Source organism: Teleopsis dalmanni, chromosome 1, assembly GCF_002237135.1.
Source record: "Teleopsis dalmanni isolate 2A chromosome 1, ASM223713v2, whole genome shotgun sequence".
NCBI lineage: Eukaryota > Metazoa > Arthropoda > Insecta > Diptera > Diopsidae > Teleopsis > Teleopsis dalmanni.
The window spans coordinates 118,205,566-118,224,459 of NC_051846.1; the positions used below are offsets into that span (position 1 = coordinate 118,205,566).

An 18,894-nucleotide genomic window follows, 5' to 3' on the forward strand; every position below is an offset into this window, starting at 1 on the left:
TTTTTCAACTTTAGAGATGATTGCCGAGGAATCGCTGTCCCTATTGGGCTTGAATGGAAGCTTGTGTGGGAATATTTTAAGCGAGTAGTCATTGTGTAATGGCTGGTTATTGTTGCCGTATGATGTGAGAGTATGCACTCTGGTGGGAGCTCAAGTAAACCTGTATTTTGCAATTTCACCTGAGAATGCTCATTGTCACATATTGCGTTTAGCTTTACAGGGTTTCTTGCGACGAACATCCATTGATTTTGTGCAACAGCCTGGATCCATAAGGTATTACTTGTGAAACTTTGCCAAGTGCAAGATGATGTACTATTATTAAATAGATTTACTTCGCAAGCGCACTTGCCTGATTCAAGAGAATATATTTCTTGTGTATCTGAACACATTGTAAAAACTGTATATCTGAAATCGGAAAGTATCCATTCCTATGAGTATTAAATGCCATCATAGATGTGCATGGTGTGATTGTCACGTATTCTCCGTTTATGATCCCTGGAACGGGAATAACAACAAATAAATCAAAGGACTGATCATTGATTAGTGGTAGAGTTATTTGAAACAACATTTTGGTATCAAATAAACCGCTGCTGACTGTCATAAGAGAATATAGCTCAGAAATGTTGCTCATGTTAACCGGCAACTGCATTGTTGACCTGAGATGTTCCCTCATTGTAGTAACCTCATTCATGAGTTGCTTTGGCGTCAGGAGAAGTGGACTGATTTTTCCATGATTTGTGTCGGTCAACACTCCTAAAATTGCTGATTCGTAAAATTGAATACTTGTTGTTACACTGAATAGTTGAGTTGAAATCGCAGTGAAAAGTTGGTGGAGTTTTAAATTATAAATTTCCTTGTCCTCTTCTAACATTTTTGCCTTTACATCGTTCAATCGCTCGACTGTTAATTCAAAGGTTGTTTGATACTGCTGCTGATTTCGTTTCATGATATTTAGAGTAGAATCTAAAATTGAAGTTTGGTTTTTAAAAAGGTTAAGCAAATGTTTATCGTCATTTTTTAGTTGTTGAATCGTCTGCGCCATATTTTTAGCGTATTCTGAATCCAAAACGCCGAATACTGCATTCGCAATGTTACCCACTAAATCAATTGCGCCTCTCTTCTTTCTTTTGTTGATCTGCATTATGTTTGCAGATAACAATTCATTTCTCGCTGCCTTGAACTGTTCAACTAACGTCCAGCAGTGATTATATCCATTCATCAACTTACACACGTTCGCTAAGGATTCGGTTCCATTTTCAATAAATTCAAACTCCTGCTGCAATGGACTTAAGTCATAATATGCAATGATTTTCCATTCTGCTTGTGATCTTTTGATGACTCCTTTGTGTTCGAAATGAATGCCTGGTGTGTTATAAAATGATTTTATCGTGATACCTAACCCTGATATCAGTGGTATCCATAATAGTACCAGCAATGCAATGGCTAGCAAGTTGATGTTGAGTTTTGCTCGTTTTTTAGGCTTTTCTTCATCACATCTATCAAGTTGCATCATGGGGGTTGAACAATCTTCCGACAATAATGGTGGTAGCCGATGTATTGGACGCTTCCAAATCCCCTTTTTCGTTTTGACATCTACAACTCTGATTCTTCCATCATTACCGGAATAGCATTTGATGATTCTGCCCAGAGGCCATTGAAGCGGAAGAGCATTGTCTTCTTGAATGATTACCAGCATTCCTTCTTTGACGTCAGGTGATTGGTCCTTCCATTTAGTGCGACACTGTAGCTCATTAAGATACTCCTTTGAACATCTTGACCAGAACTCGTTTTTTAGATGATTCACCAGCTTCCACCTGGTTAAAAGCGATTGTTTGGTTGTAGTTTCTGACCTACTTGGATGGGCTGTTAGCGGTTCTCCTATTAAGAAGTGTCCTGGTGTGAGGGCAGCCGGGTCATTTGGATCTGATGACAACGGTGTTATTGGTCTGGAGTTTAGCATACTTTCAATTTGGGTTACCACTGTTTCCAATTCCTCGTAAGTGAGTGACACGTTGCCAATAGTTCGCACCAATAGATATTTAGCTGATTTGACAGCAGCTTCCCATAATCCTCCGAAATGTGGTGCTCTCGGAGGTATAAAATGAAAAACAATTCCTTGAGCTGAACAGGATCTTATTATGTTGTTTTGAGCATTTGTGCTGTGAATGCTTTCAGCTAACTCGTTCATTTGATTTTTAGCGCCCACAAAATTAGTCGCGTTGTCACAATATAAGTTCTGACATCGACCTCTTCTTGACGTAAACCGGTTCAAAGCGCCTAAGAATGCATCTGTAGTGAGATCACTAACAACTTCCAAATGTACTGCCTTCGTGGAGAAGCAGCAAAACACTGCGATGTATGCTTTGCGTGGTCTTTTGCCTCTAATTTTGTGGTGTATCCATATGGGACCACAGAAGTCCACACCTGCGTTGAAAAAAGGTCTTTGAGCTTGGACTCTGTCAGCTGGTAGATTGCCCATGATTTGTTTGAACATGTGTGGGCGTACTCGAGTGCATTGTACACAATGTTGCACAATCCAAAATCGCTGCCTGCCCTGGGCTAATAATGTTTGCGGTCCGCAGTGAAGTCCCTTCTCATGTAAATGTTTCATTATGAGCTAGCTATTGGATCGTTATATGGCAGCAGCATAGGGTGTTTGGCATCGTAGGTAAGACGCCACTATCGTCGATAAATGGAGAAAGTCCGTGGAGACTACTGCTTCCCTTCAAATCCCTTTTCTTTAAGAGTTGATGTCGTTCTTCATTGAAATCACTTAGCTGTATGGCTTTTATAATTATGAGTAATGACTCATCCAGTTCTAATGGTGTCAAATTGATGTCGTTGTGTTTGCTCTTATTACGTAACCCTTTGATGAATCTCAACACATAGCCAAAAATTCGTTGCAACCTAATGAATGAGTTTCCATGCCCTATCGTATAAATCATTTTGATTAGTTCATCATCATGTGAAATTGTAAGCACATGTACCTTCCTTTTGACTTCCGCTTGTAAATGGTCGGATGTTATCAATTCCTGACGGAATGGTTGGGGCCAGCATTCTTGATTTCCATGAAGGAAAAGTGGCCCATAAAACCACATTGCATTCTTCTGAATGTAAATTGGATCTACACCTCTGGATAATAAATCAGCTGGATTTTGTTTAGTATTGACATGCCTCCACTATTCCTTTAGTGTTAATTGCTGAATCTTACTGATACGATGAGCAACGAAGGTTTGGAATGTTGATGGTTCTGAATTGATCCAATGCAGTGTTATCTCAGAATCAGTCCACATATATATCGGATGATGTTCATATTCCAAATCCTTTCTTACCTTTACTACCAATTGTGCTCCTAGTAAAGCCGCACATAACTCAAGTCTTGGTATTGTCTGCGTTTTTAGTGGAGCGACGCGTGATTTTGAACAAAGTAACTGAACTGAGATAGTTCGATCAGTCATTTCGGCTCTGATGTAAATGGCAGCTCCATAGGCCCTTTCGGAGGCAACAGTAAATACATGAATCTGAGTATTCCTTGGTTGTTTATGATGAAATATATGTCGTGGAATCTTTACATTATTTACTTCACATAAGCTCTGACGAAAATGGGTCCATTGAGTATGCATTTCAGCAGGCAAAGCTTCATCCCACGAAAGTTTTAACTGCCACAATTTTTGAACAAATATTTTCGCCTTCACTACTACGGGAGCCATTAATCCAAGTGGATCAAAAATGTGCGCCAACTCGGAACTTACGGTCCTGTTTGTTATTTTGCTGTGTGTAGGTCCGTTAGTTTTTATTGAAAATTGATCAGATTTTGGTAGCCAGATAAGGCCTAGAGTTTTTACTGTCTTATGTGACTCACTGCTGACATCGAGATCCACTTCTTGATCTTCTGGAGCGAGTCCTTGAAGTAATTAGGAATTATTTGCGCACCACTTGCGAGGTTTGAAACCAGCTGTCGCCAATATTTTAATAAGTTGATCCTTTGTTGCAATTGCCTCCATGAGACTGTCTGAGCCACTTAAACCGTCATCGACATAAAAATCCTTGCTGAGGGTAGCGGAACCAAGCGGAAATTTAACGGCATGCTCTCTAGCCAGGGTTTGTAGACACTTAGTTGCCAGATACGGCACTGCTCTTGTGCCATACGTTACCGTTTTTAATTTGTAATAGCACAAGTTTTCTTCTGGTGACTCTCGCCAGATAATGATTTGAAGATATTCATCTCGTGGATCAATTAGTATCTGCCGATACATCTTTTCAATATCTGTTGTAAAAACGAAGCGTGGTTTCCTGAAACGCAGTAAAATGGATGAGAGTTCGTTCTGCACGACTGGACCATTATGCATGATATCATTGAGTGAGACTCCGGTTGATGTTCTTGCAGATGCATCAAACACCACTCGAAGCTTTGTTGTAGTACTATCTGCCTTGATTACACAATGGTGTGGCAAAATGTAATGTGGATGCATTATATCATCCTGATTGATTTTTTCCATGTGGCCGAGATGTTCGTACTCTCGCATGAAGTCAACGTACACCTTCTTTAATTCAGAATTCTTCAACAGCCGACGTTCAAGACTAAAAAACCGATTCATCGACATCTGCATGGATTCACCAAGAACAGTTGTATCCTCCTTAAATGGTAGTTTCAAGACAAATCGCCCTTCATGATTGTGGTGAGTATTTTGAGCAAAAGATTCTTCACATTTCTTTTCTGCATCAGTGAATTTGTCATCCGTTTGATTGATTTCCTCCAATTGCCAGAATTTAGTAAGTATATTATCCAATGATTCGTCATCAGCTTCGCTGCACATGCCACAGGTAAGTAACTTTTGATTACCGTTGCTAACTTTGCCACTGCATATCCATCCGAAAACCGTGTTCTGAAGTGTAGGTAGACCCTCACCTATTTTGATTTGACCAATCGATAAAAAGCTGTGATAGAATTCTGCTACAATTAATAAGTCAATTTGATTTGGATTCGCGAAGTCTGAATCAGCCAATTTTATATTCTGAGGAATTGACCAACCAGAAGTGTCCAGACACTGTGTTGGTTGGGCTGAGATAATTCGAGGCATCACGAATGCGTTGATATTTACATTGAAATCATTAATTCGAGACTGAATTTTTGTTGTCACACTGTATTTTGTGTCCCTTTTGCTTCTACCAATTCCTTCTATCCATAACGGTGATGAGTGTAACTGCAATTTTAATTTTCTTGCCAGTTTTTCTGTGATTAAGTTTATTTGTGATCCAGAATCGAGTATTGCTCTGCACTCAATGAAATCACCATCAAACGTAGCTATTTTCATATTAACTGTACTAAGAAGAACGTATCCCTTATTTTGTGTTAATGCTGTGATTACAGTAGAAGGTTGATGACCGGGTTTCTCAACCAATGAATCTGATTTGACATTGATCGATTTGTGTGTTGTCTTGGAAGACTCTGATAAGTGCAACAACGAATTGTGGTTCTTGCTGCACTTGTTGCACCGGGAACTTTTGCATTCTGCTGCCCTATGGCTTGTACGTAAGCAGTTTAAGCACAGTCTAAGATTTTGTACTGTCTTGATACGACCTTGTGGTGTTGATTGCAAGAATGTTGCAATAATATATCGAATGTGATCCATTATTACGGTTCTTACAGGTTGATATATTTGCCTTTCCCATAGTTGTGGCAAGGGTTTTTGCTGAGCATGGCTTCTCCCTATGGCCAGTCGCCTCTAAGGACTGGAATCGTGATTCCAGGAAAATCATGAACTCCTTAATCGACTGAATTTCTCTTGGATGAGTCAGCGACTGTTCATACAAAATGCGAGTCTGCTTATCTAGTTTGAGGAGCAAACTATGAAGCAATAGCGGCGACCATGAATCAGTTTCGAGTCCCACATTCTTCAGTGCCAGCAATCCTTCAAAAGTAACATCATGTAGTGTCCTTATTTCTGTCGCTGAAGGATTGGTTGATATTATTGGTTGATTTAGAATTCTTTGAATGATTGTTGCTACAATAATTCTTTTGTTGTGATATCGTACTTGTAGCAAATTCCATGCAGTTTGATAATTCTCGTTGGTTATTGACAGGTGTCGGACTAAACCTTCTGCTTCTCCTGTTAAACTACATTTGAGATACCACATTTTCTGAGCGTTAGAAAGCTGCTGCTTGTGAATCATTTCGGTGAACAAATCGTAGAATTGACACCACTTCAAATAATCGCCATCGATGTTTGGTATTGTTACCTTAGGCAGTGATATCCCAGCGCTGTCTGGTTTACTGATTCCTTGTTGTAATTGTTCATTATTTGCTTTCATTGAAGCTAACGAAATTAAAGTTGACTGAACCAATTCTTCTATTTCGAGATACTCATCGAGTTTATATCCCACTGTAGTCGGATTGTTGGTGTACTCCCAAATTTCAAAATTAATGGCTTCAATCTCATTCCATAGCTTCTCAATTCTTGCCATATTCACTTCATAAAAGGATTTCATCTGAACGCCTGTTTGACGATTGATGCCTGCTATGAGTCGCTTCAGTGATACACAAATTGCACCTTGCTTGTGTATCATTCGTGTTATACTCGTGCTATATTGTCCTTCCTTCGGTGATGGCATCGGTTGACGTGCTGTCGTTGCTGAGTCCTTTGAGGAAGGTGTTGGAGGTATTTTGGTTGACAATTCATTTTCGAAAATCTGCTCATATTTTTCAAATAATCCCTTGATTTCCTGAAAGTAGTCGTTGGTAAAATATGAAACGCTCGTATCCAAATCTGGCAAATTCCTGATTTGTGTGTCGTTATGATCAAATTGTTCCCATAATTCGTTGAGTCGCCTAATACGCTCTTCATAGTAGCGAGGGGATGTCTTCCTCTCTTTTGAGTCCTTTTTGAAGTTAGTGATCAGTTGTTGGATTTGTTTTCCCAATTCTGATTGTTTGGCAATCAATTCTGCCATGACTTCCATGGTTGTAAATACAGCAATAACACCCTTCTGAGCAGGTTCACTGGATTGATGATAACATGATCCTTCTGAGCAGGTTCACTGGATTGATGATAACGTGGTCCTTCTGAACAGGTTCATTGGATTGATGAAAACGTGATCCTTACGGTGGATCACGTCGGGGTCACCAAAAATGTTCTATAAGTCGTTTCTTATTGAAACTGAATCGACACTTGAATCGATTCAGTGTTGCTTATGTTTAGGAATCTGGCACTTGAACCAGTTGCTATTGCAAAATCTGAATTTGGCACTTAAACCAACTTCAGATGGATTCAAACAATATTTTTGAGCAACTAGGCACTTGAACCTATTTGCAGTTGAGTTTTAATAAGCACTTGAACTAATTAAAATGCAAGGGCTGTTTTGTATTGAATGATAAATTTATTAGAAAATGTTGAGGTTTTATACACATTTGGCAAGGTGTTGATGCATACAATTCCTACAATAATGCTCTATACCTTAAGCTGCATTAAAGTAGCGATTAGATATCGCTCAGCTTAGTCGTGGGAACGGTCACAGTTCTCATGGAAATTCTATGCATTGACAAATAAAAATTTTACTTGCGTAATTTCCTTAGCAACCTGGTATATGCTTATAAACTTATTTTCTTTTAACCTTGAACTAAGTCCATATACTAGCTTGCTTTACAAACATAATTATTATTTAATAAGTACAATACTGACCTTGCACAAGCAAATTTTAATTTCTCATAATGTTCTATATTAAAGAATTGCACATGCTAAATGCATGGCTTATCTGCAGTTTCATATGATGAGCAAAGTGTGCTCGTGTGATATACAACTGTTGTTGTTGTTGTGATAAATTTTGATATCTTAACCCACCGTTCAAGGCTAAGACATCAAGTCATTAACATTATGAGAATAAAAATTTGCTTTGACAACAAAACAAAAATAATAGAATAAATCTTAAAATACAAGATTTGTCGATCTTAGGCTGATCATTATTATGTCCAAATTGGACACACGCCAACACCAGTTTTTTTTGATTATTTCTTTTGTCACATTTAGGTTTGAATAATATTAAATTCACAATATATATATTTCGTACCTTGTTTTGAATTATTAACATACTTTATTTTAAATAATAAAGTACAAATTAAAAGAAAAAAACACACACAAAAAAAAAACACTACGCGTAGTAAATACTCAAAGCCGAGGCGAAGTAAAAGGAGTGGAAAACATGCAAACACGAAAAAGACACAAGAAGTACACAATAGAACACAAAAAGCTCAACTTCACGGCGAAGTTAACTACAGCAATTAATACCGGTGCGCTACACCAAAAAGCTCCGGTATGTTCGGTATAAAAGGAGGAACATTTCATATGACAGGGGACTTAGTTTTTGACAAGTGAAGAAACAAGTACTCTGGTTCATTCGACTGGAAGGTCGAAATCCAAGAACTTGAATTTTTACTTATCCAAAGACAAGTACACTGGCCTATTGGTCTTCTGGCACATTTTGCCAAAACCTGGCTCCTTCAGCCAAATGTAATTAGGAATTTTCCTTGTCTTATGTGTATTATTTTTAACCTGGCTCATTCGGCCAAATGATTTTTTTTTTTCACAGCACAGAGTAACCGGTTTTTTTTACAACAGAGGAGGGGAACCCAGGACGTCACGTTGTCCTGCCAGGAGTCTTTTAACGAGTAATACACTGAGCAGTAATAATTTCTGTGTGTCGTCGTCAACGGTGATGCACATTTTTTTGTTATTAATAATGTTATTTATTAAGGAATACTTTAATTGAATTATAATTTATCATAGGCTGAATAGCTTATTCAGCAATTATTTAATTAAACTTTGTTATAATAAGTTTCTTTTATGAAGTAAATAAAAATATATAATTTATATATATAATCAACGTTCTTTTCTTCCAAAACTACGTCTTAGCGAAAATATAAATATATTGTCTCGACTCTGGACGACGGCTAAGGATACCCCAGCAAAAACTAAAGATTTTTGAACGTCACCCAAAGTGTCGTTACAATTGGCGCCCGAGCAGGGACCAGAGTTTTAGAAAAAATAAGAACGTACTAGGAACATAAACAACAGTGTACAAACGTTTCAGGAAAAGTCGGTAGACTACACACGAAGTCGCTTAAACCACTAAACACAATAAACTAGTAACATGGTCAAGACGGCATGGATTTCCATAGCGCGCGAAGAGGATTTGATTTTAATTCTAGAAGAAGTCAAGGCCAGTACATCAGGAACCGTTGAGGAGCTACGGAAGCGTGTACGTGATCATCTAACAACTGAAGAAAACCCGACAAAATTACTAGACATAATTGTGGAAATGGAAGCCAAATATGATCGTTGTCTTTCACCCAAATTTTCAAGTTTCGAAGCAGAAGCACCGAAAATACATATCTCAGAGCCAACCACGATGAATAACAAGTTTGAGGACATAGCGCGAATCGCCAATCAAGTTCGTAAATGGGCTGTACATTTCGATGGTGAAACAAATCCATTACCATTTTTGGAAAAACTGGAAACACTCTCCGAAACATATAACATTCCCCAGGACATTCTGCCAAGAATTACGCCAGAAATGCTCGAAGGAAGAGCCCTAAAGAGTTCCGTAATAATAATCGAAGATAGACGCAATGGTCAAGTTTTACACAGGACATTCGAGACTTCTTTCTACCTTCTAACTATTTAGATCAACTAGAAAATTCGATTCGCAACAGGTATCAACAGAAGAATTACAGGATTTGATGCGGCCAGCTGAGCTAACAAAGGGACAACAATTAAGTCGAATTTACCGAAATAGTAGGCCAGAATACCAGCTCCATATCAAACCTCGTGAATTTACCTCTCTGGAAGGCTTGATCAAGTTAGCTGAGGAATTCGAGCGACTTACTCAACTAAATAGCATAAGAGCGTCAACGCACTTTTGATTGGTCACCGTCGGTTTCCGTTCACAGAACACAGATCGGAAGGGTAGACGTGCGTAATGCTTGTCACAGATGTGGGGAAACAAATCATTTTGCACGAGAATGCACAAAACCTAGGAAACTTTTTTGCTGGATTTGCGGCACTATAGGCCGTCGAACGATCAAGTGCTGCAGGAAAAACCCAACCTACAGAAATCATCAGAACCCATCGGGAAACTCTTTGGGGGTTGTCACGTCAGGCGGGACGACAACCACCCGATCATCTTACCCGTCAAATTAGAATTCAGTCATCCAAAATAATGGAGAAAAGGATAGTCCATAAACAAAGCGTTAAATCGAATGATTATATCCAGCAGGAAAATAACCAGTCACCAATCCAACCAACCACAAAGCAAGCAACAACAGTAACAGCTAGAAGTCTAGTAACAAATACACTACCTGCGCTAAGCATGCAGCATCGAAGTGATTCAGGACCACACTCAGTACCACTACAGGGAAAACCACAAAAGCAGGCGTTGGCTAAATGCGTCGTAACTCCTCCACAGAACTCAACGTCTCATAGGGAAAGTCCAGAAATATGTTATCAACAAGCCCGTGCACAATGGTCGCTAGTCAACCGAAATCACAACACACAACCACGAGAACAAAAGCATTGTACGATCACACCAAAATGTATGATCACACGCTGAATCAAAAGTTGAAATCAACTGTTTGCAAGCACTGAACACTTGAATCCAGTACTTATGTTGATTTATTTGAACACGTGAACCACTGAGCACTTGAACCCAGTGATTTGACGATTGTCCTAAATTATCCTAATTACTGAACACTTGAATCCAGTAGTCAGGTGCTTAGATGGTGTAAATTGGGTACTTGAAGCAAATCTACAAGCTATTAGAACGAACAGAAAAGAATCGATAACGAATGTGGCTTCGCATCAATTGAATTGTCAAAAATTCAATTGTGCCTTTTATTTAAAATTGATAATTAATTTACAACAAATAAATTAACTAAAATAACCTTGACCATGCATGCCAAACAATGAACTTGTTACAAACTGCAAGAGTGCATTTTCTTGCAGACGAAATTTGACGCTTTTGTTTTCATGAGTAAACAAAGCGTATGACGTGTTTTGGGCATTGCATTGACAACAACAAATTATTCATACAAAATTAATAAAAACAAATTATTTATACATAACAATATAATATAATATTTAACATTCTCCCCCGCGTTGAACAACCTTTCAACAATATGAGCCTCTAGCTGTCAGGTAGTCAGTCCGACTATATGTTGATAACGAATTCTCGAGACTTCCGGTGTCGTGCGGGTGGCTTCTTCATCGAGTGGAACTTCAATTGGGTTTACAGGTTTTTTTTTACGTTTTGTCTTGGGTTCTTCATACGACTCTTTTTTATCTTCAATAATTACGTTGTCAGGAGGTATTTCGTGATCCGCTTCAGCCATTGTTGGTTGATCATCTGTATTAACAGGCAGTACAGCTATTCGATGAATTTGGCGTTTAAAAATGCCTGCCGATGTTTTAACATCAGCTACTCGGTTGTCCATCTGTACCCTTGCCACTGCATCGCTTGGACGTTATCTTCTTTGATTATAACCATGTCTCCTAACTGTATGTTGGCAGATTGTGTTTTCCATTTGTTACGTTGTTGCAGTTCCATCAAATATTCGTTAGTCCAGCGTTTCCAGAAATTATGTTTTAACTGGGAAACTAGGTTCCAACGTGACAATAACGTGTGTTTTTCTGGTTTTGATCGGCTGTCTACATGAGTTGTAAGAGCTTCTCCAATTAATAAGTGTCCTGGAGTTAATGCTGTCAAATCAGTTGGATCATAGGACATTGGAGTCAATGGTCGTGAATTTAATATCGCTTCAATTTTCACCACTACTGTTTCGAGTTCTTCATACGTCAATGATGCTGTTGAAATGCTGCATAGTAACAAATATTTTGCGGACTTTACGGATGCTTCCCATAAACCGCCAAAGTGTGGAGCCCTTGGTGGAATAAAATGAAAATTTATTCCTGTAGTACTGCAAGCAGAGATTATTGCTTCTTGTCTTTCATTAGAATAAATGCTTTCTTCTAATTCTGCTAACTGGTTTTTGGCGCCTACGAAGTTTGTTGCGTTATCACTGTAAATATTCAAACAACGCCCTCGTCGACTTATAAATCGTTTTAATGCTTCAATGAAAGCATTTGTTGATAAGTCGGTCACTAACTCGAGATGTACCGCCTTTGTAGAAAAGCAATAAAATACAGCAATATATGCCTTTGTTGGCTTTTTGCCCCTCACCTTGTAGTGAATCCAAAATGGTCCGCAATAATCTACACCAGCATTAATAAAGGGTCTTGCAGGAGTTATTCTTGATTCTGATAAATTGCCCATAATTTGTTGGCATAGTTGCGGACGTGCTTTGTTGCATCGAATGCATCGCTGAACCGTTGCTCGGGCTGTTGATTTACCTTTAATCGGCCAAAAACGTTGTCGGACTGTACTCAATAGTGCCTGCGGGCCACAGTGTTTGTTTTCTTCATGGAACATCACGAATAATAACTTTGCCAATGGATCATTGTATGGGATCAGCATTGGGTGTTTAGAATCGTATGGTAATAATGAGGCTTCTAAGCGTCCTCCTACTCTAAGAACATTTGCATTATCAATGAATGGAGATAAACTACTGATTGAACTAGATTTATCAACATGGCCTTGTTTCTTCAGTTGTTTGATTTCTTCATGAAAATCATTACCCTGAATGTGACATATTATAGTTATTAATGCTGCATCCAATTCGTTGGCACTAAGTACTATATGTGTGGCACGTGACTCCTTTGATTTTCTTGCGTTGTTAGTGAATCTAAGAACATATGCTACTATCTTTTGTAACGTCTTAAATGAATTCTTGTGCTGAATCCTGTATATGAAATCTGCGTCATTGCTTTGAGTTGCTACAGCTACAACCTTTTTCTTCTCCAGATCGACTGGAACTTGTAATGATGATGAAAACCTTGGTGGACATACTTCCTGCCTTCCATGCAAAAAAAACGGTCCTTGAAACCAAAGTGCACATGTTGACAACGCCCTTGCTGAAAGTCCTCTTGATAACACATCAGCTGGGTTGTCCTTTGACCTAACATGTCGCCACTGTTCAGACTGAGTTAAAGTTTGAATTCTTGCCACCCTGTTAGCTACAAATGTTTGAAATGATGAAGACTGTGAATTGATCCAAGACAACACAATTTCTGAATCTGTCCACAAAAATACCGGCTGGTCCTTCTCTTGAAGATCGCTTTTCACTCTTGCTGAGAGTTCCGCTGCTAAGACTGCCGCACATAGATCTAGTCGCGGTAGCGTTTGTTTTTTGAGTGGTGCACTTTTTGCTTGACTTTGCACATAATAGTCGCACTATTATTCTACCATCTTTTAAAATTGCTCTGACATATGCTGCAGCATCAAATGCCTTTTCAGATGCGTCAGCAAAAATATGTAGCTGTGTTGATGATGGAATCGCCTCTGAAGATATGTCTTGCCACCTGAAGATTTTCAAGAGTACTTAAGTTTTCTCTAAATGTTGACCATGTTGTACGAAGATCTGTAGGAAGTGGTTCATCCCAAGATAATTTCAACTGCCATAAGTGTTGTATGAAAATCTTTGCTTTGACTATTACTGGCACTAATAAACCAAGTGGGTCGAACAGTCTAGCTAAATCAGAACTAACGACTCTCTTCGTGATTATTCCTTCAGTAACCATTTTGACCTTAATTCCAAATAAATCCGCCTTGGGCAACCAAAATAATCCCAGCGTTTTGATTGACTCGTTATTATCGAAATCTAGATTTACCTCTTGATCATCTTGAGAAATGTTTTTCAAAAGTTGAGGATGGTTTGCACTCCATTTCCGTAGATAAAACTGATGCTTCTTTAAAATATAGATTAATTGCCTTTGAGCTTCAATAGCCGTAAATAAACTATCTGATCCACCGAGCCCATCGTCAACGTAGAAATTGTCACATAGGATTTGAGTTCCGAATGGATATTTTACCTTGTTTTCTAATGCTATCTTTTGCAGACATCTTGTTGCTAGGTAAGGAGCTGCTCGAGTCCCATATGTAATTGTGTTTAGCTGATAATAACGAAGCGTTGAATTTGGACTGCTTCTCCAAATGATAAGTTGATAGCGTCGATCTTCAGGATTTATCAAAACTTGACGATACATTTTCTCGATATCTGTAGTAAAAACAAACCGTGGTCGCCTAAAACGGAGCAGAATTGAAAAGAGTTCACTTTGAACTGTCGGTCCGTTATACATTAAATCATTCAACGAGTGTCCAGATGTAGTTTTGGCTGATGAGTCAAACACCACTCGAAGTTTAGTAGTTGTACTATCTGGTTTTAGTACGCAATGATGAGGAATGAAATATCTTGGAGTCAACATGGAATCCAAGTTTACTTCACTCATGTGACCCAATCGCTCATACTCTTCCATAAACTGCACATATTATTTCCGCAAAACATCATTTTTTGCTAGTCGTTGTTCAAGACTGATGAACCTTCTCCAAGCTGTTTCTTGAGATTCTCCTAACGTCAATGAGTTTTCCAGAAACGGCAACCTTACCACAAAACGTCCTTCTTTATTTGTATGAACGTTCTGAACAAAATGAGATTCGCATAATTTTTCTTCTTTGGATAATCTTCTCTCTGTTGTATTCACCTCATCCAATCGCCATAATCGTTCAATTGTTCTTCTAACGATGAATTATTATCAACGACCTCCGCCCCACCGCCAAAAACTGCACATAAAACGTTTGATGTGTCTGTATTTGATGCAACCTTTCCACTGACAATGCAGCCAAGTGTAGAATTTTGCAAGACTGGAAGCCCAGGAGCAAGCGTTAATTTACCTTTCTTTAACAGACTAAAATAGAACTCCGCACCGAGTAAAATATCAATTTTCCCTTGTTGGAAAAATGTTGGATCTGCAAACTGAATGCTGTTCGGGACCTTCCATTTGGAAATATCGTAGCTGCAACTTGGTTGAGGTGGAACTATATTTGGAAGCACAAACGCTTCGACTTCTATAGTAAACCTTGAGTTAAATGATTGCAATTTGATGTTAACTCGCTGCGTTGAATTTTTTTGCACCTTTCCTATACCTTCTATGCACAACAACGATTTTGTTTTTGATATATTGAGCCTTTTGACAAGACGCTCAAAGACTATGTTCACTTGCGAACCAGAGTCTAGTAATGCTCGGACTTCACTTGTATTTCCATTAGATGCAGTTATTTTGACTCTTGCAGTTGGCAAGAGAACATAATCACGATGACATGTGGATGTGTTGGCTGTCGCTGTGGTAACTGCGGTGTTGTACCCACTTGAGCTAGGTTGAATGTTCTGTTTTGTTTGGTTGTTAACTTCCAAATGTAGCAACGTGTTATGCTTTTTATTACATTTGGTACAACTTCTTGATGAACATTTGTTCACCACATGATCATTTCTGAAACAGTTAAAACAGAGCTGTTGATTTTTCACCCAATCCAATCGTTGAGATGGTGAAAATTGCAAAAATTTATGGCAATGATACAGTGGGTGCCTGTCTACATTGCATAGTTTACAATTGTTGTTTCCTTTAGAAACTGTTACAGCCGATGACACTGAGTTATTTCGATTTGCTTTAATTTTTATAGCCACCTTATCTTTTTGTTCTACAACTTCCATCAGTTGGAACTGTAGTTCTAAAAAGGCTAAAAACTCCTGAATGTTTTGTATCTCTTTTGGTTTTGCCAGAGATTACTCATATCTAATGAACATCGCCCGATCGAGTTTTTTAATTAGTACCTGTAACAAAATTGGGTCCCAAAATGTCGTTTGAACGCCAAGCTTGTTTAGTGCTAATAGACACTCTTTCGTTGTGTCATGTAAATTTTTAACTGGTGCCACAGTTGATGTGCCTGATGGCTGATTTAAAAGTTCATCGATTAATGTGGACGCCAAGACCCTTTTATTATTATAACGGTCTTGCAGTAATGTCCAAGCTGCCGAATAATTGTCCTCCGTTATGCTGAAATGACTTATCAATTTTTCAGCTTCACCTGTCACATGTGATTTCAAGTACCACATTTTTTGAGCAGATGGTAGTGGCTGATTGTCTACCATTTGTGTAAACAAGTCAAAAAATTGCCTCCATTTTAAGTAATTCCCATTAAAACTTGGGATTGTTACCTTTGGCAATGGCAGTGAGGACCGCATGTTTGGTTCTGCTACTGTTGCTTGTTTCTGTTGTAATTGATCCAATTTTATGGACAACTCCATCAAACATTGTTGTACCAAATCTTCAATTTGGTAATACTCATCTTGATTGAATCCTGGCATCAGTGGATTTTCAAAGTTTTCCCAGAGTTCATCATGCAAACACTCCAATTGGTTTTAATGTTGCATGATTATGTTTGATTTAATTTCGTAATATTGAAGTGGTTGAATGCCTTCGCTCTCTGACAAACTCTCTACTAATCTTTTTAGAGCTGCCATTCGAGCAGATATTTTTCTTATCAAACCATTTGTCGTAGCCACTAGTTGCGGCTGTGATGCCATTTGGTTACTAACAGCTTCACCAAAGTTGTCTGCTGCTTTGATCCGAATGGCTTCTGTCTTGAATATTTCACTGTATTCATTTGTTAGTTCTCTTATTTTCTCGTAATAGGAAGATGTAAAATACTCATCATCTGTCGGTTGATCGATGAGAGTTCTGAGCATTGTGTCAGTTTGTTCAAACTGCTTCCAAGCAACATCAAGCCGACGAAATCTTTCACTGTAGTATGCTGATGTTTGCTTGCGTTCAGCCGAATCCTTTTTGAAGTTCCTGATGATTCGCTGAATCTCTTCGCCCTTTTCTTTTTGGGCATCTATGAGTTCATTAAGAGTTGTCATTGATGATTTGTAGTTTTTTGCCAAATGTGCTTAAAAATGTTCTTCGAATGCTGAATGCTGAAACTTAACCGCTGACTGTTGATTGTTGACTGTTGCTGCGTCAAACCAGTCCTGTGCTGCTGTCCGTTTCACGCGGTCACCAAAATGTACGGTGGATCACCAAACGATACTCCAACACCGACGTTCCCAACAATCACGTCGGGGTCACCAGATTGTACGATCACACCAAAATGTATGATCACACGCTGAATCAAAAGTTGAAATCAACTGTTTGCAAGCACTGAACACTTGAATCCAGTACTTATGTTGATTTATTTGAACACGAGAACCACTGAGCACTTGAACCCAGTGATTTGACGATTGTCCTAAATTATCCTAATTACTGAACACTTGAATCCAGTAGTCAAGTGCTTAGATGGTGTAAATTGGGTACTTGAAGCAAATCTACAAGCTATTAGAACGAACAGAAAAGAATCGATAACGAATGTGGCTTCGCATCAATTGAATTGTCAAAAATTCAATTGTGCCTTTTATTTAAAATTGATAATTAATTTACAACAAATAAATTAACTAAAATAACCTTGACCATGCATGCCAAACAATGAACTTGTTACAAACTGCAAGAGTGCATTTTCTTGCAGACGAAATTTGACGCTTTTGTTTTCATGAGTAAACAAAGCGTATGACGTGTTTTGGGCATTGCATTGACAAAGTTATTTTTTACACCAAATATATTTAACACAATTATTACAATACAAATAACAACAACAAATTATTCATACAAAATTAATAAAAACAAATTATTTATACATAACAATATAATATAATATTTAACAAGCATCAAATCGAAGAGCATGATTTATCATCACGTCCAGCACTGCCACAACGTTTAACGATAGTACCAGAGTCATCACATGTCAATCATCCACTGTTACCAATTTCTATAAGTTCAGAATCGTCGTCGCAAACGCCACAGAGTCATTCGCAAAGTAATTTTAAATCATCGTCGCAAAAGCCACAGAGTCATTCGCAAAGTAATTTTAAATCATCGTCACAAACGCCACAGAGTCATTCGCAAAGTAATTTAAAATCATCATCGCAAACGCCACAGAGTCATTCGCGAAGTAATTTAAAATCATCGTCGCAAACGCCATAGAATCATTCGCAAAGTAATTTAAAATCATCATCGCAAACGCCACAGTATCATTCACAAGGTAATTTCAAATCATCGTTACAACCAAAGGAACTTGAGCCGCAGCCGCCATCTCCGGTTAATCAGCAACAGGCACCACGAGAAGCACCACCAAGAGATAATCGCCAGTCTGGTCCACCTACCTACTAAACCTACTACAATACAGCCAGTATCGACCAATCGTCATATACAACTTACAAATTCATTAAATCCATTAGATATCAATGTTTCAGATAATAAACTTAATACTGAACTACCAAGTCAAGAAACTCAAGCAAAAGATAAAGTCAAGCGCGGCAGTCAACAAGAAGCATGGTCACCACATGAGGAATTGAAAATCGTTCAACCAAGCACAAAAGGAAACAAACCAGAAACACTAGCAAGAAGTCTAGGCACATTTAAACGAAAGGATGACCATCATCATGGCAAAAACCAAGATGATTACTACAAAATTTTCAAGAGTCCAAAGATTAGAAAGAGAAATCGAGCTTCATTCTAGGAGGAATATTAGTAGCACAAGTAATAGCATGTATCATATGGAAAATAAGAGATAAACGACCTTAAAATTTCGGGGTGTAGGGTATATAAATATATATATAATAGGATAAACCAATTATAAATAGGACATCGGCCCTGCATTGAACGAAACAAAAGCTCACGATCCGTTAAAAAATTAAGGTATAAATCCAAGCAAATAAGAAAGGAACATCCAGTCGCATAATATCGTAATACCAAACAACATGGATAGTAAATTCGAACAATCTGTTAAACGCTTTCGGGAGAGCCTAGAAAAATTAAAGAAGAGTGCTCCGCGCTGTCAGTACGTACCCTGTGTACACGC

The 18,894-nt window shown here is 38.4% G+C and overlaps 1 protein-coding gene across 1 annotated transcript; it reads right to left on the bottom strand.

Moving 5' to 3' along the window:
- Positions 1 to 3,914: 3,914 nt before the first annotated feature.
- Positions 3,915 to 5,315, bottom strand: LOC119665705. The gene has a single exon (XM_038074940.1). It carries the CDS (start codon positions 5,313 to 5,315, stop codon positions 3,915 to 3,917), a length of 1,401 nt encoding a protein of 466 aa, XP_037930868.1.
- Between the last annotated feature and the right edge of the window lie 13,579 nt (positions 5,316 to 18,894).

Excerpts from the sequence above, each read along its gene's own strand:
- LOC119665705 (XM_038074940.1), bottom strand. The coding sequence starts at position 5,315 with ATGAAAATAGCTACGTTTGATGGTGATTTCATTGAGTGCAGAGCAATA.